The following is a 24,330-nucleotide window of genomic DNA, read 5'->3' on the forward strand; positions in this document are numbered from 1 at the left end:
CCCTGCCCGGCCGCGGGGCGGAGCTCGATCCCCCGGTGCAGGTGCGGGCCTGCAGCGGCCCCTGGGCCCGAGCTCCAGGTGGAGCCCTGAGGGGAGTGAGGGGGGGGCCCGCCGGAACCCAGACTGCTTGGCTGGGAAGAACCTCCGCGGGGGACTTTTTTCCCCTTTCCCGCAGAGTTTAGCATTAGGCTGTTGATAACAGCGTGCCTCCCCGAAGTCACCGACAGGGCGAGGGCGTTCTGTGCTTTTCGGGATGTGTTTGTGAACACAGGTGGTTGTGGGATTGTCCTCAGGGAATAGCAGCAACCAGCCTGCCGGGGCCGGGGGATGCAGCCCAAAACTGCATCGCGGGGACAAAAACGTACTATCAGAGAGACCTCATTTGCCTCTTTCTTTCTTTTTCTTTTTTTTTTTTTCTTCATTATTTGAGAAAAGACAATTACACCAGCAGGAGATCTGGGACAGCTTTGCGCCTTTACTAGGAACTGCCAGTGAATCCTCAGCAGGTGGAAGCTTCCCTGGAGCTGTCCTCTGCACCACGAGGCAGTCGCAGGGACTGGCAGGTTTCCATTTGCTTTTTTAAAACAACCAGTAGCGAGTGTACAGAAATTGAAGAGGCACATTAGATATACGATGTGTTTGTTCCAATGTTTGGTTTTAACCAGCCTGCACCTGGTCAGCTGAATTTGTGCATGAAATCTCACCTGATTCTTCTGTTTTTCAGTTTTAAGATCAGACGGCTAATTGGCACGTGAAGAGTGCATACTGACCGTCCTGCTTCTGTAAGTTTAATTAGCCTGCTTAGGATCCTTTGGGCGTTCTGACAGAGTAAGCTTACACACCTGTTTTAATTGTTGGCTCAGACTAAAATTAACAGTTTCTTAGTCCTTTGGAACAGAGGAGAGCTTTCTCAGTCCTCGCAGGCTAGCCTGGGCTGTTGGGGACGTCGTGCTGCTGCTGCTTTATGAGCAGCTGCTCATCTTGGTCTGTGTCACAAGAGGGCGCTCAGCTAAAGCGAAAAGCACAAGATTGTGCGTGATTTCCCCTTTTTTCCCTTCTGTCCGTTTCCCTTCTGTATTCGACATAGTACTCAGATACGTATTATAAACAGATGACAGAGTATGCTCTGTGGGTTAGAAGGATAGAGAGAGAAGCGTTAGTATGAGGAAAATGATCCAAGTTATTTGCGTGATGTAATTGTTAGTAATTTTAATCCAGGTGGCTAATTGAAGAGCATTAGCTATTCGGAATTAAAATTAATGGTTTCATAATAGCGATGATGGTGATGTGTATTTTGTTTAATTATGAGCTGTCATAGTGTTTGAACTCTGCACTAGTGAAGAGTGAGGCAAAGTAAAGGCTTTGCTAGATCAAGACCTATGAGCAAGTTGCAGAATTCTCATTGCAGGAGGAGAAGAGAACTGCCAGTTAACTGCATTTAGAAGTACAGTAACGTGTAGATGAGCCCATAAACCAGGAGAAATACTTTTTTTTATTCTTTACTGTGAGCCTGGTGAGGCACTGGAACAGGTTGCCCAGAGAAGCTGTGGATGTCCCATCTCTGGAAGTGCTGAAGGCCAGGTTGGATGGAGTTTTGAGCAGCCTGGTCTCGTGGGAGGTGTTCCTGTCCATAGCAGGGGGGTTGGAAGGTCCCTTCCAACACAGGCCATTCTATTATTCTATAAAAAATAACTAATGAGTTATTTCTTATTTAGTTTTATCAGAAGAGAGAACTCTCAAACTTTTTAGAAGCCCCTGAATGGACTGTTTAATGGATTGTTTTCGGAACAGTCACAACTCACTCGTAGCTAAAGGGAGGTGCAGTATTACTTAGCAGTCTGCTGAGAAAAATTTCAAATTTCTCCCATTTTAGTCTGATCTTTGTGTTTGCTTCACACAGAAATTACATGAATATAATTTTCTATACAGAAAATTACAGCCAGTTGCTGTAATGTTCATAAATGTGTTTACTAGGCACAAAATGGCTATTGATCTGGAGTCAGGAGTGACTGGATAAGTTCACTTTTAATAGAAAGGAATGGAAACAAATGCAAATGTGAACAGATTTTATCAAATGTTACAGATAGTAGTAGTTACATAAGCAAATGACACAGCTTAGTTCCAAAGTCCACTGGCTGACAGGTAATCTGAGACAAAACAAACACAAATCCAGCATTTCATAAGGTTTTATTTTGTCATAAGCAAGCAAAGTGATTTTCTTTCTGTGATCCGGGTTATTCACAGAACGAGTCCTTACAACATGCATAATTATGAGAATACTGAATAATAAATATGTACGGTTACTATTTTTATCTGAGAACTGATTTGCTCCTGGTATAACCCAGGATTCCAGTTCTATGCAAGTACTTCAGGTGTTTAGCTTTCTCCCACATTTCACTGAAATCTGAGAAAAACCCCTCTTCTGTAGAGAGGTGTGGGACAAGGCATTCAGGTCGAAATCTGATGCAGTGTGTTGGGGTTATAGTTGTATTCTCCTTCTTCCAATGAAGATCACATTGTTGTTGTGGGAACATGAGAATAATGACAATGTGTTCAATGTATTCATACTGTTTTCACTTACATTATTTTTAGGCTTCGTTTGGGAAGTTACCGCAGTGATGTAGAGCAATGTCGTGTAAAGCGTGGGGAGGGAGAGCGGCTGGCTGTGGCAAGTGGTGGCCAGGAGATAAGCCTGTTCCAGATGCAGAAATAAGGCGAGTTCCAGGGATGTTTTTGTTAAACTCCCAGGCGCTGTACGCGCCCCGTGACTCGTAGCCGGCCCTGCGCACACTTTGGGCCGGTCCGGGGCGCTGCCGGAGCGGCGGGCGCGGCCCCTTTAAGGCAGGTGGCGGGGCGGGCGCGAGGCGGCGCGCAGGCGCGGGGCGTGCAGCCGGAGCGGCGGGAGCGCTCCCAGCCCGGCCGCGCCGCCGCTCCCGCCAGCCCCGCTCGGCCCCGGCCGCGCCGCCCATGGCCGAGCCGGGCGCCGGGCAGCCCGACGAGCGCCTGCTGCTCCTCGCCGACCCGCCGCCCCAGCCGGAGCCGCCCTGGCGGGGGCCGCAGACAGCGAGAGGCGCTCCTGGCGGAGCTGTGCGGCAGTGTGGGGAGCCGGGGCTCGAGGAGGAGGACTCAGAGGAATCGGACTCGGGGCCCGAAGGGGATGGAGAGGACGAGCCCCTCCTGCGGGCGTCGGGTACGGGCCGCGGGCGCCAAGCGGGAGCCTCCTGGGACAGGGAGCCCCGCGCCGCCGCAGGTACGGCCAGACCGCCCCCGCCGGGCTCGGCTGCGCCGCGGGATCAGCCGAGGGGACGGCGCGGGTGGGGCTGGGCGGCTGTGCCGGGGGCGGGGGGAGGCAGCCCCTGCCTGGCGCTGTCCTACCAGAACCGCAGCGCGCTCGGGGTGCCGTGCCCGGTGACACAGCGTCGGCGAGGGGCAGAGACGCGTTGCCCATCCCTCGGCAAGTGGGCTCACTGACTAATACTTAGTGAAGGGAAGGTGCCGCGAATGGGTCGAAATCCATGTGCTTTGTCTCTCTGTGCAGAGCTGCACGGACTCATTTACATCTTGATGAGTGTCTTCACTGTTATTTCTCTTCCCTGTCTGTTTGCTGTTTTGCTGGGCCTTGCTTTGTTTGTTTCTTTAATGTTTTTTTTTTTAAACTTGTGGCTTTGCATGTTTTTACAGGCTGTGTTCTGTTGTGGGACTGGATGCTTCTTCCTGAACGCTTGTCAAACTGTCAAGTTTTCTATTTGTCTCGCCTATCCCGCTAATTACTTTCTTGTGACCCCCATAGTTCAGCTTGGAAAAAAAAGCTCAGTCTGTGTCTGTTCTTTGTTCCAGTCTGATACAACCCACCCCAGAAGGCCAGAGTAACCCAGGCTCCTGTTAATAGATCCTTTGGGGCAGATTAGAATGAAAAGGCACTGAATGATCGCTGTTTGTAAGTGTGTTTATACATATAGGGTTTCTTTTAGAACAGCTTAGTTGCTATGGAAAGCAGGTATGTAGCTCTTTGGGCTATTATTATCTGTACTAACATAGCAATATGAAAGAATAAAAATATCACTTAAAACAACGTAAGGGAAAAGAAAGAGTAGGAGTAGAAACATTTCACCACCCATAGATTTCGCGATAGGACTTGATTGTTGCAATTTCAGTGTCCATTGGTTGAAGTGATGGTCACAGTCTTGACCTGTGGACTGTTATGGAAGCCCGTATGCTCAGGACAGGTGGGAACGCCCAGGTACCTCTCCTGGGGATGGGGAGCTTTCAGTTCTTTGGTGAAAGGCCTCAGAAGTGAGTCTGGGGTTCTTTAGGGGCCTTTGATGGTTTATGACACCTTCTAAGACATGACAGCTGCCTCTCACATCAGCGTAGTTTAGCCAGTTATGCCCCATCAGGAGAGATGAATACCCTCAGGCTTCTGTGTGAATTTGACCTTCCCTGGGTAGAGAGGAGTGTGTGTGTGTAAGGGAGGACAATTGGCACGATAAAAAGCACTATTCCACCTCGCAGGATCTGCTGCTTACCTGTCTCAAAGCTTGACTTGTAGCCTCTTGTGGTGGGTGTTCACCCCCACTGTCTCGTGTGAATCACCACCACACCCCCAAAAACTCACCTCCAGCAAACCTGGCCTCAGCAAAGCTCCCTGCTGCCTCCACAAATGGGCAATTGTTTTGAGTCATTAACCATTCAGTCTCTCACACTATCATATGTTCACTTTGTACCATCACATGCTCTAAGAGTTTTAAATGTGGACTCTACTGTCATATCTTTGGTTTTCATATAAATTTGTCTTCTTTCCATGTTTTGAAATCTGGTCTTGAAGAGAGAAATAAGATGTGAAAGTTCAGAAATGCAAGAACTTAATGATCAATTTGAAAAGAGACATAAGCATAGTCATTATCTAATTCTAAATATATTGGCAAAATCATAAATTATATGGTATTTATTGCTTACTTTGTTTTTCTTTAGACTTACAAGCTTTCTGATTCTGTACAAGTTTCTAAATAGGTGTACATCTAGGATGGGCTTGCTGAGAGAAATCTGTGGAGTTGTATCATTTCATAGTGTTTGCTGTTGTAATCTTAGCATAGGATTTCCTGCCAGAGGCTGGTAAGACTGTTCCTTTTGCAACAATTGAATAAATAAAAAAATTACAAACAAACCCCCCTATCAAGTTAAACAAAATAAGTTGAGCTAGTAACTTCATTTTAGTAGCCACAGAAAGCTTTTACTAGTGTATAGAATTTAACCATAAGGAAAGAATCTCTTCTTTTAACCACTGGTCCACACTTGTAATGTGAACATGCCATTAAAATGTTCGAACTTCTCCTGTCTTGCTTCCACAAAGATATGTTAAGGAGACAGTGCTTCTAGCAAAACACTTCTAGAAACTTCAAAAAAGAAGTTCATGCTTCAGAGTGGAGACTTGCACCATTGGGGAAGTTAGGACAGTGAATGGAGGGTACTACTTGGAATCTGCCCCAAGAGTGTGTAAGAAAATCTCAGAACTGTGATTGATTGCAGCACCTCATCCCTTGCTTCCTTGTCCTTAACTTCTTTGTATGTATAACACTTGAAGGTACGTGATTGTTTCACGAGTCAGGTGGAGCCAACATGCAGCAGATGTTATTCGTGCACGTTATTGCAACACTGAGTGTTTTCATAATAGAATTACGATCAGAATATGAGACTTTGTATTGGAAAAGGTGGAATTGGTTGAAGGGACTACCTTTAGTCATGTTAATGTTAAAAAAGTATAAATCTAGCTTAGCACTGAAGGAGTTCATACGTATTACTCTTGTAAAGTGTATGAGTTTAGCTTATGTCGTGTTAACTCGATGGAAGAACAGGCTGAGGTGCATATATGATTGATTGTATCTTCTTTGGTGAGTCTTCATCATTTCAGTACAGCAACTTCCCAGTCTTGGGCTTGCCCACATTAATTTGAAAAAAGTTCTTGATCTTGATAGTTAGACTGTGTGTGTGTGAGCCCTGGTCTCCCTAGTGGTAGCTTATTGAGCAGAGTAGTTTTCTAGAGTAATTGCAAGAGAAACCTTGATTAGTTATAAAACTGGGAATAAGTTGTGACATAACATACTTTCTCAGTGGAAAACTTCATTAAAATAACTTTTGAAAAAGAAACCATCTCAAAAAAAAAAAGAAAAAAACTACCCCGCCACATTCAGGAAATACTGCCTTCAATTAAAAAGGTTTATTTTCATAGGGAGAGTGTTGATAAACTTTAAACTGCCGGTTTCCTTTTTGTCAGCCTATAAGTTTTTCTACAGTCACATCACTGTTGTAACGGGCTTTCTCACAGCACAGTATCTATACTGAACAAATCATGAGTTTCAAAAATTATTTATCTCTTCTTACTTGACCATGCAGCATAATGCAGCTTCTTTGCTTTCAACTTTTTCCTAAACTTGTCTTTTATGTTTAAAAAGACATGGTTGAAGAATTTACCCAAGGCAATGAGATTACAGTATTAGATTGTGGAATAAATGCACAGAAATCAAAAATTGCCCTCTGAGTATTCTGCATAGACAACTGCAATCCACGTGAACAAGTTCATTTGTAGGTCTTCATCACCTGGACGATCAATGTACAGGGTGACTTAGCATGGATGTTGCATTTTGTTTGGTAACAGTTCAACGCACAACCCTGATTTTGCTTTCACTGACAAAAATATGTAGTAGTTGCAGCTCAGGTATGTGATGTGATGTAGCTGTGTGGAGATAGTTGAGGCTTGAGTATGTAATAAGAACCACTGATTCAAAGTGACTTTTTCCATAAAAATAAATGCATTTTGGGTCTTTGGTTTATTTCTGTGACTCATTTATATACTTTGCGATAGGGAAATCTTTGAACCCTTTCCCTGTCTCTTGTCTAACTCTAAAGTCTCAGAGTGTAGTTTATCGCAGGGGCCCCTCCCCGGGCAGATGGAGCTCGTTAGCCCGTAAGGCAATCCATCTACGTCCTGAGGACCTCGCTGCCACCGTCCAAGCGTGCTTGGCCCCGGCAGATGAACCTCAGGATTAAAGGGTGGGCTCAGTTCCGCGCACACTGTGTCTCACCTAAAAAAATCCAATGCGCAGGCTGGAAGGTGCAAAGACCTTCCCTGGTTCTTCGTTCGCGAAGAGACTGGCCATTCATTCATTTGCCAAGTAGTTGTAACAGATTCTGACCCAATGGGCTGTAACTGTTGATCCTTAAGGATGACCTGCAATTAGCTTTAAGGCTTCTCTTCCTGTTGCCAACTTACACTAAGATTTTCCTAATTTTTTTAAATGCTTTATAGTTCTTTTGTTTGGAAGCCACATTATTATTTGTGAGTGGTACGTGGCAACCAAGTGCTAGTGTTCTAGAAAGCTTCAAAGACTGTCCTGTGCTAACACAAAAAGGTGGTTAGTTTGTTAATTTGACTCTCTACAAACCGTTTAGGAGTATCTTTTCTGAATGGATTCTGTATCAGGTGCATTCCAGAAGGATGTATGTTATATTTTTCCAACTGCTGTAATGGGAAGAAAGAAACTTTATCTGTAAATGTTTAATTTAGAATAATGTAGCTGTTTCCTAATGCAGCAATGATCCCTAATAAACAGACCCATTACAATACACTCAGTGAAGGTGTGGAATAATCCCAACCTTAAAAGTAAGGTACAATAATCTACAGTTTCAAAACTTGTGAAGAAATAGTTTGAAAAAATTGAAATATCAATAGAATCCTGCCAAGTTCCTTTCGAGTTGTCTTTCTGTATGCTTGTAAAGAATTGTAAAATTTGCACTACAAATGTCTTCACAGACCTGGTCTTTTGGTTGGTGTGTAAAGAACTGCTACAAGTCATTTATAATGTTTTAATGTTGGAATGGTGATGGCACGTGGTACTCCATGGGGATGTTGGTGCCACTTTTGAGTGCTACTTGTAACAGATTCTTCAGTGGGTTAACTTTATTGTGTCTCAGCAGACAATGAACATGTTAGCTAAGCTCTGGAATCAAGGGTGTGATACCATCCTAATAGTGGGTAATGAGCAGTTTGCCTTCAGGTAACTTTCTCTGAAAAAGGACACACAGATAACATGTAAAATCTTTAGCACTCTTTTTACAGTTGTGACTTTAAATGTTTTTGTGGTTTTTTTTTTTAAATCCTTGCAAAGTATAAACACTTAGCAATGGTAGTCTCAAATTTGCTGTTGCTGATTTACTTTAAGCAGAAGGTTGATTAGACATGGATAAATCAATGGAAAAACTTGCACTGATTAAATGGGCCAGATTTTTCAGCCTGCTGTTGAATAGGTGTCAGCAGGGGAAGGACGTTGGCTTTTCAATGTGTTTACTTATGTTGCTGTTAATTAGTAGTACAAATTGCATTTAAGACTACTTGTTTTCTTATTTTTCAGGGCATGCAGGATATATTGCTGATATGAATATATTTTTAGATGATCCGGAATTTGCAGAGATTATTCTGAGAGCAGAACAAGCTATAGAATGTGGAGTTTTTCCAGAAAGAATCTCTCAAGGATCCAGTGGGAGTTACTTTGCCAAGGATCCAAAAGGGGTGAGCATGTTACTGCAGAGTCAGGGACACTATCAGCAGTCAGTTGAAAATGGACATTTAAAAATTCTGTTTAAATGGAAATTCACTTAAATAACTTGCTTAATAGTTTATTGTATGCCAAAATTGATGTTGGAAAAATCAATGCTAGTAATAATTAGATTTCTATGTCTTGCAGCATAAGGTAAGGCAAAATAACTATTATTTCTCTGCTGCAGTTTTACCGTGTTTTGAATGATCTGCATCAAAGAAATACGGAGAAAATGAAAGGACCTCTAACATCTGAAAACAATTCATTTATTTCTTTGTGCACAATCTTGTTCTCTGTACGCTTGAGTTGATTTTTGACACAACTGAGCTTCTGATTTCAGTACTGTTTAGGCCTCCTACATTTTTATCTCTTCTCTTTTTAGAAAATCTTTTATTTAGGTCATGTCTCCTTTCTCCTATATGATTGGTAGATGGGAAAGAAGAATGATATCAAATCTACCTTTTTGCTTGAACTTGTCTGCTGACTCTTCACTGGAAAATTTGGTTTCCCCTCCCTTGGTGGGAGATGGTACCTTGAATAGTGGTCGTCAAAGGGGTGTCCTAAGGTTACTTTGAGACAGAGAAGTAACAGTTACCTGAATATCTCACTTAAAAAGTAACATTTGGTCAATAATATTTAGTAACAGAAAATTATGTTTCAGACATACTTTCACATTGCTTTCTTTAAATTAGAACTACTTTGCTACTCACCCATTTCATAAAATAAGAGTTCCAACACCCCAACTTTTGTGAATTTGACATATGTGATTTTATTTTAAGCTCAATCTGCAGTTTTCTGGTCTTCGATGTAGGTGTTCATTAATCCTGAAGATCCCAGTTGACAGTTGTGTTGGACATGGAAGTTGTAACATTTGCCTAGGTTTTCAGAATATATTCAAGATTGTTGTTATTTTGTGCATCCCCATAACAGTCACTTCCCTTTCATTTAGGAAGTAGTTTGGGTTTTGTTTAGCTTTTAGTCATATAATTGATCATTATAGAATATATTCCTGTTTTGTCAGTTAATTTTCACAGTTGTTCAATTTGTTTGAATGCCAATTTTCTGGTGATAGTTTTTACACTTTTTGGAATAAGTTATTTTTTAGAATAGTTACCTGACTTAATAGAAATATATAAATTTATGATTTTATATATGAATTTATTGTTATGGGAGGTGGCAGAATTACACCTTCAAAATCTTCTGAAAACTGCACATTGCAGCTCCATTATTCCATTGCAACCTGTTTTCCGGGAACATTTGTTAGTAATGATCCCCTTTATTCTGCTGGAGAAGGGCCAAAGTAGGTTGGGAAGGAGGATTTCTTTCTTTTTGAAACTGGAAGGCAAAAGGATTCTTTCTCTATTGGCTTTGTGGGATTCTTGCTATTACATACAATGCTGTAAATATGAAAAAACTTCAAATTTTCATCTGACTTTTTAAACTTCACATTACTTCCCGATTTCAGTAGCTTAGATCTTTGATGATTTCCAGGTTGTTTACTTATATACACATATTCAAACTTTATTCTGTTTGTAAAGAGGTATTTTAAATTAGGTTTCTATCTTATTTAATATGTAATAGGAAAAAGTCTGAGTAATAACCAAATACTGTTTTAAATCAATACTTTTAAAAAAATGCAATATATGGTGTGTCTAAAGAGTATTCTACAGTGTCATGCTAAAGTGCTTTAGAGCTGATTAAGTGGGCTTTTTTTGGAGTTTTTCTTAATGCTATGCAGTTAAGATTTTTTTATTCTTAGTGAGTTAGTAGAGAAATTACTAGGGGAAAAAAAAATCATACTTGTTCTGTATTTCCATATCTGCAAATCTATTTTCTCTGAAGCTTCTCCAGACTTGATTTTGCTGGATTTCAGTGACTAGCAAATGCCTGAGACACTCACTGTGGCCTGGGGCTAGTGAGAGACTACTTACACATGATTTTTGTGTAAACATAACCATAGTATTTTGGATGGGGCATATTATTCCTAGTTTCTTATGTGGTGATTTTTTTGTTGGTTTTATTTTTCTTTTGCAGTAAATGTTATATTTGTTCCTAGTTAAGTTCCTAGTAGTGACTTGCCCTCCTCCTTTATGTAGGTCATTGATTTGGATGTAAGTATTTAGGAGAAATTATTTAAAAAAGAGATCCCTTATATGAGTCAGGAGGGATTCATTACAAAATATGGAAGTATTTGTCAACATGGGACTCTGAGAATAATGATACTGAGTTCTTAGCAGACTTTCAATTTTACTTCTATTCTTTGCAATTAATTGAGAGCTTATCTATGTTTGCTATCCATATTAATGGTCTGATAAAATTAATTTTGTCACTAGTGCAATTCTAATTTATAGAATGGATTTCAGATCCTGTTGGACTGAGTATTGCATCATTCCACTTCAGACCAGTTCTGTGAGTTGCTTTCTCCTGTTCTTGAGTAATCTCTTCCTTATGCTGGGAAGGAGCTCATTAAAGAAGTGCTAAGCCTTCTTACTGGTCAGCTTCTGAAGTGTTTACCCGCACTAATGCCAAGTTAAAGGTAAAATAAGCTGTTTCCATTAGGTCATCTTATTTTCTGATTTGGGTCTATGGAAAAGATAAAAGTCAATTTGCCTATTTAAAGTTAGCTTTTTGCATGTATTAACAAAAATTATATAATTGTATACTGATATGAAGGAGTTCCATACTTAAGCAGCACTGTTGCTGAAGTGTTGAATGTTTCTGCATTTGTTGTTTGTTGTGTAACCAAAAAATACAAGACATTGTGTCTGCTACAAATTGTTCTGCAGTAGGTGCCTGCGAGTTTAACTGCTGGCTAATTGGTAATGCTAATGGAGTCAGTCTATAAATTAATTTTGATTGACAAAATAAAGACTGGCCTTGGTAGCTTGTCCTACATAATGAGCTTTCTGGTTCTACTCTGGTCCTCAACAGTGGTGGCTCTGCAAAATTTGGCAAGGTTGTAACTTCAGTGGAACCTTGAAACCATATCTAAATTTGACAGTATAGCACAATACAGTCCAGGCAAGTGATGGAATGAGCTAAGCTCCTTTTTTTAAATGGGCACTTTGTAGGAAGTATTATCCAGAAAGTGATTCAGAAAAGAGATAATTAAAGGTTTGAAATGTGCCATTAAATACATCACAACATTTCTTCGAAATGCAAAGCTGATAGCTTTGTTTTAAGCAGGTAGATAAATGTGATTCAATAGGAAAAAAATTAAATAACCTTTTAACAATTCTAAACCTCACATTGTGATTTTGATTAAAGTAGTATACCAAGTGTTGTGACTTAAAAATAAAAAATAATAATAAGTAGTAACATATTCAAAGAACATCGTGTCCTTTCACATTGCATAGAATATTTATTGTAAGTGTAACCATTTTTGTAGGTCTAAATTGAATTGTGTCTGTAGTTGCATGGAACTTGTTCTTGGTTTTGAATGGTTTTATCTACAATCATAGATAACAGCATACCAAAACCAAGAGAATTCTTGTCAATTTGTTTTCTACCTCTGTTGGTAGGAAACTGATTTTATATTATGAATGCAAATAACGGTATTTTGCAACTTAGTTCTCCTGGAAGTTAATGGGAATGAAGCAAAATAGATGGATGAGACAGATGATGCTGCTAATGCCAGGTGTCTTGTGCATCTGTTTCCAAACTGAATGAATTAAGTCCTCTGTAGTTACTTTGTGCTGGACAATCTTGGACAAAGCAAGATTTATACTTTGTCTAGGGCAAAGTAGGTGAAAATTCTCTAGAAACTAAGCTTACTGGTCTCTCTAATCCAGCCAAATCAGCAGTTACTGAAACATTTTTCTGACTGCCAGCAAACTTGTTCCTGACCTGAGTGTCAGTTGGCTCTGAGAACTGGTGCAACAACAGGCAGTGTTTAGCTTATTGAGAGATCCAGTATTCAGTAAAGTACTGATATGTGAAAATGTTTTTTAAACAGTTACTCTTAAATATTTATTAGAAAGAATTTGATTTGCTTGCCACTGTCCAGTGAGAATGGATAAAGATTAGCATTTCTGCAGCATTCCATGTGAACTATTGAAAAGTCATTACATGGACTTTATGCAGTAGGCCAGAGTTCATCACAAGCAATCACAGGCAATTGAAAGGTTATATATTTTAGTCTGGTAATAATCTTGTGGTTTGAGGTCAACAAATATAGAATCACATGTAGAAGGCACCTTGAGAAATCATCTATTTAATGCTTGTGCTGTGGAGCAGGATTGTTTTAACATGAGTCCTGATAAATGTCTAACTTGCTGTTAGTTGCATCCTGTTTTGCAGACTCCAGAACCTGGCAGTCTGTTCCAATCTTGAGCTGCTCTTAAGGTTCAAAAGGGTTTCCTCTTTGGGACTTATCTGCTGGGATTTAAACCTGTAATTTTTTTGGCTCCTCAACAGTAAATGTGTTTTTTTTCCCCATAGTAACCTATCAAGTAGTTCATCAGGCCTTATTTTCTCTTAGCCTAAACAACCTTTGTTCATACCACATCTCATTATTCACGTATTTTGTGCTTACGTTTTTTTCACTTTCGCCAGTGTGTTAACAGATTTCTTGAAGCATAGTGTCCAGAATTGGACACAGTGCTCTGACTAATTTTAAGATTTACTCCATGACTCCAAGGTGGCTGATGATGTGAACCATTGTAAGCTTTGAGTTGAGGAATGTACAGAAGTGGTAAATGACACCACTCTTGGGAATTGCAAAGTGCAGAACCTTTTGATCCATTCAAACTTGGGAGCAATAGGAAAATATATTTAAAAGAGAAAATGTAACAGTCAACTGATAATGTTCTTTATGTTTGTCATTTTCCTGGAGCCACTATGTCTCCATCTGAAATAGCCTGTCAGTGTTATTTGTTGGGCTGAAAATTACTTTTAAAGCTACTTTTATAACCTCCTTTTTAAAAAGCTTAGAATACAAAAAAAAATTATTATATTATTATATTATTATATTATTATATTATTATATTATTATATTATTATATTATTATATTATTATATTATTATATTATTATATTATTATATTATTATATAATATTATATAATAAAAATTATTATATTCGAAAATGCAGTCCTTTGAAAAGGAAAATATTAATTATTTTGGATTTTCTCTTATGAAGAGCTTATTTTGAATTTGTACTAGTCCTAGACAGGCATTTGATGATAAATGTATTTAGAATTTAATTTTGTTTGTTTTATTATCTCATCACCTAAAAAGAGCAACTGTAAAATGCAGTGTATAGGATCTAACCAGTATTTTCAAATAACTAGTTTTTAAACTAATTTTGCCACACAAAGTGCTCATATTTTAATGTTGTATTATTTATCTTAGAAAATTATTGGAGTGTTCAAACCAAAATCTGAAGAGCCTTATGGACATCTAAATCCAAAATGGACCAAATATTTTCACAAAATTTGTTGTCCTTGCTGCTTTGGCAGAGGCTGCCTCGTTCCAAATCAGGGATACCTCTCTGAAGCTGGTGCCTATCTTGTGGATGAGAAGCTGGGGCTGGGAGTTGTACCTAAAACTAAGGTAAAACACATAAATTACTGAATAAAAAACCCCAACAGTCTCTGGACTGCAGCTGTGCAGACATCCTTGTGTATCATGTTATCCCAGAGTCATTTATAAATTATTACAAGTCCAAAGGCACAGTTGTTTGGTGTAGAAATAGTGACTGTGACTTTTGCTTTAAAGGACAAGTTTAATTGAATCTGAATCGAATCTTTTCTTTGGAACCACTTCAGTTTCTAGTATTTTCTGACACCTTCTGTGCCTCACATTTTGGTGAGATGGAAATTTGCAAAAATCAGCATATAAAATTGCCATTTTTGTTTGAGATATGTATAACAGAAAATATTCACTTCTATAAAATTTCTGTTGGAAATGCCTGATTCTTCCTTTTTGATTTGTTTTTGACAACTGAGCCTAAAATTTATTGTAAGTTTGTAATTTAAAAAATAAGGAATTCTGAGCTGTGTTTAACTTTCATGTTTTTAGGTAGTCTGGCTTGTCAGCGAGACCTTTAATTACAGTGCAATAGATCGTGCAAAGTCAAGAGGAAAAAAGTATGCTTTAGAGAAAGTGCCAAAAGTTGCTAAAAAATTTAATCGCATTGGACTACCTCCTAAGGTAAGATGAAAAATAGGTCATTTGTGCACTTCCTGACTCTTACACAAAACTTTGAAATAAAAAAAAGAAGAAGAATGTTTATAAGTGACTTAAACAGTTGAAGAAAAAATTTGTCGCTTATTGAAAACTACCTCTGTCTGAAATTTTGATAAATATGACTGTTTCTGTGCAAAATCTATCCACTTTTACATCATTCCTTCACTTGAAATACTTCAATAATCTTGACATTTTTTGTTTCGGTTTACAATTCAGCTTTCTGCTGGAACTTGTTAAAATGTTGTTTATTTCACTTCTTTTTTTGTGTTTGTTGATTGTTTAGTACATTTCCTTTTAGTATCGTGGTTTTATATTGTCAGACTTTTCCCCCGAAATTTATCTAGTTCTTTAATTTTTCCTAATTTTTTTTTTGCCTTCTATTGTTTATTTTATTCTTTCGGGAATCCTATTGTTATGTTCTTCCCGCCTTCCTTTTGCTTTATGTGCACACTACGCTGACTAAAAACTTGACATCTTTCTTGCCTAATGAGCCGTACTGTATCCCCAAAATATCACTACACTGTTCTAATCCTAAGCTTTTAAAGCACAGGTTACGTACAGCTTGTGTAATCCACTTGTGTCAGGTCCCAGCAATTTACATCCATGTGACACAGGTTGTGCAAGCTTTGCATCAGCAGGGTTATTCCACGTGCTCTGTGTTTGTCCATGTGTCTACATGTGTTTGTCTATCTGCATTTTGCTTCACAAATATAAGTTCTTTTTTGAATTTTAATCTTGAGCCCCTCTCCTATTTCTCATACGTATGGAGCCTGTGCCATCGCTAGTTTTCTTCCTTGGTCTCTTTTGGGAAATGCATTTCAGTCATTTTCATGCAGAAGGTGAGTAATGGTGCTGTTCTCATCAGTGAAGGTTAAAAGCTTATCAGAGAGGAAGACTTCTCTCCTGTCACTTTTACTGAGTTTTCGCTGAACTATTGAACAAAGTGAAAAAGAGAAAAGATTTTATTTCTTTTAATATTGACTGTTCATTTGTGTTGAGCTGTCTGGTTCCATTTTATTCCTGGTAAACTCAGTGAGTACAAATATTAATAAACCCTCCCCCCCTCCGCCCCCCCCAAAAAAAACTAGAAAAAACAAAATCATGGATTTGAGTCTTACCTTTTTTTTTTGAGTTTAGGAATGAAAGAGAAACCACGTAGTAATCTTTTTTTTTTTTTTAATGTCTTGCTTGCTGTGTTCTGAACTTTACCAGAAAAACTCATTGTGTACTTTCAAAGTTGAGATTACTTATGTGACCTACCCAAGTGTATTTTCCAAAAGCAGTTTCTTAATGTTTCAGGTTGGCTCCTTCCAGTTGTTTGTTGAAGGATATAAGGAAGCTGACTACTGGCTCAGGAAGTTTGAAACTGATCCTTTACCTGAGAATACAAGGAAAGAATTTCAGTCACAGTTTGAAAGATTGGTTATCTTGGATTATGTCATCAGAAACACAGGTATTTGTTAGTGTCTCTTGGTGTCTATCTGCTTTTGTGAGGCAGAAATGGTAAACATTAAGCTGGTGCTTAAGACTTTTAATGCATTTCAGATGCTTTTCTCGAAATTGAAGGCCAGAAAGTTGCTTTTTAAACTTAAAATAATTTACTTTGTATTGCAATATGAAAAAATTAAACAACCCTTTTTAAGTGTTACTTCATACTTTTAAGCAATGTAAGCATTCAAGAAAAAATACTTTCATTATGCTTTAATTCTTTGTGTAGGGCAACTAAAGAAGTAATACATACCTAAGAACATCTGGTACATTTGTGGTCTTTCACCGAATCAGTTGCCTATACATTTCATGTATAAAACACATGTATTGTGATGGAAAGAAATTTTTTGAACAGTTTTGCCTGACTTACATGGGTGAAGTGTCAGTTTACAATGAGTCATTGTGTATCACTTTAGATGATGCTTTCTTTGTATGTGTTGTGTGACATGTATTTTCCTGTTTAAAGACAGAGGTAATGATAACTGGTTAGTCAGGTACGAAAAAGAAGATGATGGACTTGATCTTTCAGATAAGGTAAGAAAATTGTACTCTTGAAATTTATAGTCTTTAATTTTTTTTGGTTTTGTAATTTGGTCTTGCTAGGGATAAGGGCATGCCATTAATCCTGGTTCATGGTCTCAAAAAATATGATAACTGCAAGTTATTGCAGGCAAAATGAGGGGAAAAATTATTTTCTTCAGACTAGTCTATATAGAACAGTGCTAGAAGTTATTTATATTGTTTTGTATTTTGGCTTTACTAGCTTGGGTTATAATAATAGTAAAAGTCCTCACTGTTGCTCAGGCATATTTTTTCAGCTCTTTATGTGGCTTATCTTGTATTTGGGGAAGGGCTCCTATGTAATAGGTGTAGAGTAAGAGTTATATGTGCCTGAGTTTATTTGGATACTGCTTTATATTGTTTAAGTTGAATTTAACCGGTGAAGCCGAAAAATATATTATTTAATATTTTTAATATGTTTCACTTTTTTTATAAGCACATAAATATCACTTATTTTTTAAATATTCCCTCGACAGGATAGCCAATGGACTATAACTAAAGAATCTGTTAAAATTGCTGCAATTGACAATGGTTTAGCATTTCCTTTTAAGCATCCTGATGAGTGGAGGGCATGTAAGTATTGCATTCTTCTACCATCTTCCTTTCAGGAGAGTAACTTCCAAAGAAGTATTTTTTATCTGGGTTGTTAAGCAAGAAACTAAGACATCATCGCCATAGTTATATATTGAATTTTTCAATAACATACTTTTCTTCAGGAAGTTAGCAACAAGTGGCATTTTTCAATGGCATATGGGATTTTCTTATTTTTTACTTTTAAACAATGTTAATACATGGACACTCATAAGTGTAGTACTGTATGTAAACTGACTGATGGTGGAATTGGAACAATTAAGCAGCATGTATCTCACGTGTGTTTTCTTGAAAAACACGGTAGAAAATTACTTGGGTGAAAGGATATGCAAGTTGTCTCTCTAGTGGCCAAATTTCTGTTTCAAAATGAAGGCTACTGTTGTATGTGGACAAGTAGACAGGTTATTTTTTTCTTGTTCCCATCTTTAGCTTACTTTCTAGATGTTAATATTTAGTTATAAATTTTTACTCTGCTTGAAAACACTGTTTAAGTGAGATTGCTTTTGACTACATCTGTGATTACTTATAATTTAGAGGGAGGTGCCCAACAGGGTTTCCAATTATTTCTGAGGGCTATTAGCCAAGCAGGTAATTATGGCAGTTAAGTGTGGGCTAGTTAGACTCTCAAGAGGCTGGTTTATTACACCAGCCAAGGCTTTGTGTAGTCTCTCTGTATCTTGATACTAAATAGTCACTGTCCTACATATCTCTTGGCAACGGTCCCTTCTGTAGCTCTCCTAGAGACACAGCAATTATGGCTTATTTTATACCATCTATTACTTCAGCATCAAAAGTAATAAATTTGCATGATCCTTCTGTATTCTTGTGCAGTTGGACAGGCATGTGATAATTTTGTAAAGGAAACTTGTAGCGTAGTGTTTACAAATTGCAGCCTCTTGATACACAGAGCAAGTTTTCTTGACTGGTGCTGGTTGATCATCGAGGATAACCTTCTCAAAGCCACAGAGCAGCCTATGCAAAAGGCAGGAAGTTGGTCCAGCATGGATGAACAGGAAACTCCTGGCTGAACTGGGGATGCAAATATTAAATACATTAATAAAAAAAATAAAATTTTTAAAAAAAGATGTAGACACTCCTCTGAAAAAATAGAGACTTTGCCTGAAAATGCAAGAACAAAATTTTGGAATGTCAAAGCTCAGCTGGAGTAAAGCTAGCAGAAGACATAAAGAGCAACAAGAAAAGATTAGGTAAATTAGAAGTGAGGGTGGGACTGAAGAAAAGTGCAGCAAAAGATTAAGTAAATTAGAAGTGAAGGTGGGACTGAAGAAAAGTGCAGCAAAGACCCAAAGGCAAAAGGTGAAGAAAGAACAAGTTACTCAGTGCTGACTTTGCCTCAATTTTCACTTGTAAGATTTGCTTCCAGGCTCCTGAGTCTCAAAACCCATAAGCGGAGCCTTTGGGAATGAATCATTACCCAAAGCAGAAGAAAGGGAGCACTTAAGGAAAATGGTCATACAGAAGTTCATTACTCTTGCAGTATGTTTTGAAAGAATAATCAAATAGCTATTAAGTGAAAAGTTAAGAACCTTTTCTCAGCATGCTTAAAAAACATTTAAAAAACCTAAAAATTGTATTAAAAATAGGAACTACTTTTTTGTTAATTCATCAATGAGTCAAGCATGTGAAAGATTTCTATTCTATTACAACTATTATTTTACTCCAAAGGAAACAGCCTTGCTAAACTAGGAAAAGGCCTCTTCCCATGCTTACAGTGTTTCATTTGTATACTTCTTTTACTTATTGCTACATTTTCATTGTTTGGAAAAAAGGCTTAGTAGCTGTAAAGCTGCTCTTGTAACTGTAGCCAAAAAGGGTATATGGGGAAAAAAGGTTTGGAAAAAGTGGTGCTTTACTGAGCACATGCAGCAGGCAGCTGGAGAATTTAATTTTTGCCTATTGTTAATCATTAAGTGTCCTGTTTCTCTGTATTAGATCCCTTTCACTGGGCTTGGCTTCCTCAAGCAAAAGTTCCTTTCTCTCAGGAGACCAGAGACCTTGTTCTTCCTCGCATTTCTGATATGAACTTCGTACAGGACCTTTGCGAAGATCTTTATGAACTATTTAAGGTGAATTAAGTGCTTCTTTAAATTGAACATTACTGAAATAGCTGATACCTGTAATGGAACAGTTAAAATCATAAAAAAAAAAAAAAATCTAACTTTTGTATGTCATGATACTGTACTGTTTTAGCTTTAACATTGGCATGGTACAAAGGGTTTATGTAATTAAAAGCAAACTGTGTCACCATTGTGGTTAATTCATAGTAATCAGCTCATCTGAATACATAATTACCTATTATATATCTAAGTTTCACATAATCAGTTAAAGCCAGTTAGTTCTTATAGCACAAATTGGTCTAAAAACTCCATTTAACATACCTGTGTGGTGTGTATGCACTTTGCTGTAGCAACCTGAGGAAATAATGTATTTAACATAACTTAATATGTGCATGCCTTTTGTGTGTATATATATATATACACACTCAATTTTATGTACATATATTGTGCTAAATTAATGCTGAAATTTTGACTGTATTTAAAGTTGAACTCATTTTAAAGACACTGAAACATATAAAGAAGTAAACAATTGTGTCAGATGTTCAATTGAAATAATCCAAATAAGCATTAGAAGAATTCAAAATTTTAAACTTTTAATGAAAATGCAACTGAAATACCAAAACTGGATCCTGAAACACAAATATTTGTGTCTTTGACTCTGGGTTTGTTAGTTGAAGTATTTAATAAATCTGAGGGAGGAAGTATTCTTCTGCCAGACTACATGTGAGAGAAAGAGCAGTGTAACATTATGTAATGATATTAAGCCTGGTATCTACCACATATTATTGGTATTTACAGTTCCCAAAAGTGATATCCACTGATGTATTTTATTTCTGTGATGTGGAACTTTTTCATTTTCACATATGTAAACTTGCTGCAATAAATAGGCCTTTTTGTGGGTCATACTAGGATTCTGCTTGAAGCTTTCAAAAATTATTACAGTGTTGGTAAATAATAGTATGCTTATTATGATACTGATGATTTTACATGCTAAATATATAGCTGAAAATAGTGGGTCGTTTCCTATAATAACTGCTTATTTTCTTAATAAAGACTGACAAAGGATTTGACAAGACCACTTTTGAAAACCAGATGTCTGTTATGAGGGGGCAGGTAAGTCTGCTTTTCTTAGATTTTTATTTATGTATATAATTTGTCATCACTTCTCAGCTGCTTTTTTTTAGAGGAACAAAAACTGACTCCTATTGAATGGAAAGACACTTGAAGGTATTTTTATCTGAGAAGACTCAGTTTCTTCTTAGAGTTTGTTCCATTTTGCATATAGATGAGACAGCAAAAAGTGTATGCTGATTTTTTTTTTTATTTTTATAGAAGATTATTCCTAAATAATTGGATTTTATTGTTTTTGTAGGGGATAGGGGGGAAATAACTGTATATTCTTAGAAGGCATTTTAAAAATGAAATATTGGAGAAGAGTCATAAATTTGAATGGAAAACTTGATATGTAATTTCATTATGCTATTAAAATAAATATGACTTTATTTTGGAGGGTTGACTTGATTGTTCAAATGCCTCTCACAAGAAAGCAGTATTAGGTAATAAAATTTCTTCATCCTATCCAATGTGAAAACCATACTTCAAAACAGTCCAACCATTTTCAGATTAGAAATTTCATGATCGTTAAGTGTTGGGCTTTATTGGTTTGGTTTTTTGTTTTGTTTTTTTTGTTTGTTTTTAAAACACAAAAACAAGAGAGAAGAGGGTTTCTCCATCTTCCTGCTATCTTACAATTTAAGACTTGTGTGAAATACTAGAGAAAAAGCTTTAGCTAAGAACAAGTTACTTAGTTCATTGTAGGTATAAAATGTAATTTCTACAAGTGTAAGCAATTGGACTAGATAAATTAATAGTCCCATTTACCCTAAATATATTGAAACTGACTTCTCTGTGTTCATCAACATGAATAGTTTTAAGCCAGACATGCACAATTCCTAGAGTGGCTTAATTCACCCTTTTCTCTGTAGAATTTCCTATATCAAGAAGTACCTTGCAAAAGACTGTGGCTCTGCTTGGTTGCCTAAATTAGTTTTTCACTATAAAAGCCACATCTGGACCCTTTCTTTGTACCTCGTCCCTGAGGTGGATTTCAGCAGAGATTTGTTGTGTTTGTTGGGGTTTTTTTAATCTCTCTCTAGCTATATAAGAGTGTGTTTCACTGTGGGAAATGTCAGGTTTTCAGGCATAGAAGAAGTACAGATAATGATTAATTCTTGGGTGTGATTGGAAATACATCAGCAAACAATGCCTTTTAGCACTGATTTTAGACTTGGTTTTGGTGTAAAACTGATGTTACAAGGGCATTATAGAGGAGCTGGCTACCTCGATCATGGATGCATTCAGTTGGGATGAATTTGCAGAATAGCTAAAACATCTAAATACGTCCTTAAAAATGGGAATTTAAGAATTAGAAAATTAAGAATCTAGTTGATAAAGATAAGGAGACTGTAGATAAACATGTCTTGCCTGTAAGGGCTGAGGTCTTTAAATCTAAGGTACCAAACATAGTTAAAGTCTATTTTTGTGAAGTGCAGGTAGAAAAATTTGGGAAGTAAAATAAACAATTCTCTCAGGAATGTATAGTCTAAGCAATAGGTAATGTATCTACAAAGGATTGCCTCAGAACTTTGAGAATTGCAGAATGAGCAGAGTAAGTCTGACAAGGAAGAAAAGGTCATTGGGCAGGGGAAAAAAGGCTTGATATAAAGGATAATGCAAGTGTGACACCAGAGCTAAAATGAATACTAGCCTCAGTTTTCAGCAGGATAACATTGAATATGAAGTAAGTTATCAGGGCAGTCCATGAGCACTGAAGTTTTGGAAGGAAAATAACAGACTCCTATGAGTTGAGGGCTGAATGCGGATCTTAGCACTGGGTTTGGTATGTATTGATAATATGGCCACATATCTTCTGATATGAAAATAATTTGTGGCTAAACTGCTGATGGATCCTATGTTAAATTGCGTTGATGTGTTTCTTGTAGGTTTTTTTTTTCATTAAAGGTGCAGTGCTTTCAAGGGATGTGCTAAGTTTAGAATGCTCTTTGATTTTTATCTCATAATATTTTCTGAAAACCTAGAGAGAATTGCGTGAAATATTCAAGAAAAGAATGGAAGGATAGTCAGTGGCAGGATGTCTTCATGTTACCAAATAAATAAAGTGTTTCTACTTGCAATAGAGTATCTTTTAAAATTAATTTATTCATCAACACAGTCCTTTCCAGAATTGGTTTAAGAGTGGCATCTAAATTTATAAGCCTGTTAGCCACAGTGTTATTTGTGTACTCTAACCTTACCTGCTTTTATTTTTAGATACTAAACCTTACTCAGGCATTAAAGGATGAAAAAAGTCCCATTCAGCTTGTTCAGATGCCACGTGTGATTGTAGAGCGAAGTAGCACTGGAAGTCAGGGCCGAATTGTTCAACTGAGTAATGCATTCACACAGACCTTTCATAGCAGGAAGCCTTTCTTTTCCTCCTGGTAGCAACAAAAATATGTGGGAAGAGTAAGTTCTCTTAACTTTAGAAAGGTACTTTTGTGTAAAGGCTCTGCAATAATGTACTTCTGCTGTATACCAAGAGCTCTGACTGCCAACACCTCAGAACTTAAATTCTAAAGACTTAAGAAATGTATTTTGAATGTAATAAAAGTTTACAATTTTTGTGTCAAAATTGTGAATTCTTACGTCAGGGAATGAGGAGAATTTGTCCATACTGTATTTTTATAGGCTAAATAATGTATTCTCAATAAGGGAAGATAGTTTGCATATGCTGAGAAACTAATTTTGAATACAATAGGATTTTTTTGGTTTAATATACATGTGAGAATCTATACACTATCAATTTCTTTTTATATGGCCTTTGGAAAAAAAAGTTCAGAATGTTATCTTTGATTGTGAAAAATGCTTTTCCTTGGAATTTCTTCCTGATATTTTAAACTGGTTATAGATTTTTGTAGGCTAGTTACTTGAAAAGTCATGCACTTAAAAAAAATAATCTGTCCTTGACAACCAAGTAGGAGAAGGGGAAAAAATGCTCCAACTATGTTTTTTTTCTTGCACAGAGGGACCAAAAATTACAGCAAAATTCAACCTGAGTGAATACACAGTTTCTACTGTGACAGAAGAAACTGAGTGTACATTTCAGAGGTTGAAATTTCATTGCAGTGTTTAGAAACTTGCATATTTAAGCACATATATGGAAATTTGTGATATTTCTTTATAAATGCATCACAATGAAGGAATTGCACCATGTTATGTTTCTTTTGCCATATGCTATAAATGTGTTCATCAGTTGTCACCAAAGTGGTTCTGCATTGTTAATGACAGAGTCACTAATGTCTTCATCACGAAGCTAGTTTACCTTCTAAAATTCTAGCTAAACACAGTTTTTGGTTTTTTGACTGGAAAAAAAGAGAACACTTTTTTTTTTTTGACTGGAAAAGACTGTAATACATACATTATTATTGTGCTCTTAGCAATGTCGTGCTCACCTGCCAATTGCCATTTGTGTTTATGCTTAAATTACCTGGTTTAAGACTTGATGGTCATGTTTTTAGGTCTGCAGCTTCTGTAATGTGATAAATATTTTTATTTTAGTAATTTTCTGGACGTTTAAGACTGGGAATGGGAGAAAGATTGCTGCTTTTATGAAACCTTCAGTATTTCAGACATTGCTGTATTTTGTAATTCTAAGCAATACTGTTGGAACTCAGAAATAATAAAATGCTTGTATTTTATGTAATTTTGAGTGGATGTAAATATTAATGTAGCACGTCAGCAAAGTCACAAACCCGAGATGTTTAAGCCTTCAATG

The 24,330-nt window shown here is 37.3% G+C and overlaps 1 protein-coding gene across 4 annotated transcripts; it reads left to right on the forward strand.

Annotated features, from left to right (window-relative positions):
- The first annotated feature begins 418 nt into the window (after positions 1 to 418).
- PI4K2B (phosphatidylinositol 4-kinase type 2 beta) lies at positions 419 to 24,258 on the forward strand. 4 transcript variants are annotated; one of them, XM_027883364.1, is made up of 12 exons: positions 422 to 563; positions 725 to 782; positions 2,593 to 2,714; positions 8,406 to 8,563; positions 13,942 to 14,142; positions 14,611 to 14,742; positions 16,078 to 16,231; positions 16,733 to 16,800; positions 17,304 to 17,400; positions 19,372 to 19,505; positions 20,550 to 20,609; positions 22,827 to 24,258. In XM_027883364.1, exons 4-12 carry the CDS (start codon positions 8,429 to 8,431, stop codon positions 22,998 to 23,000), a joined length of 1,155 nt encoding a protein of 384 aa, XP_027739165.1. In that variant the 5' UTR covers positions 422 to 563; positions 725 to 782; positions 2,593 to 2,714; positions 8,406 to 8,428; the 3' UTR covers positions 23,001 to 24,258. The 4 variants fall into 4 exon arrangements, with proteins under 4 accessions (XP_027739167.1, XP_027739165.1, XP_027739166.1 ...); XM_027883366.1 differs by lacking the exon at positions 14,611 to 14,742 and having other exon boundaries at positions 419 to 782; XM_027883365.1 differs by lacking the exon at positions 2,593 to 2,714 and having other exon boundaries at positions 422 to 782.
- The last annotated feature ends 72 nt before the right edge of the window (positions 24,259 to 24,330 follow it).

This window comes from Empidonax traillii, unplaced genomic scaffold (assembly GCF_003031625.1).
Source record: "Empidonax traillii isolate 1590-97213 ecotype Southwest subspecies unplaced genomic scaffold, ASM303162v1 scaffold125:size1524877, whole genome shotgun sequence".
NCBI lineage: Eukaryota > Metazoa > Chordata > Aves > Passeriformes > Tyrannidae > Empidonax > Empidonax traillii.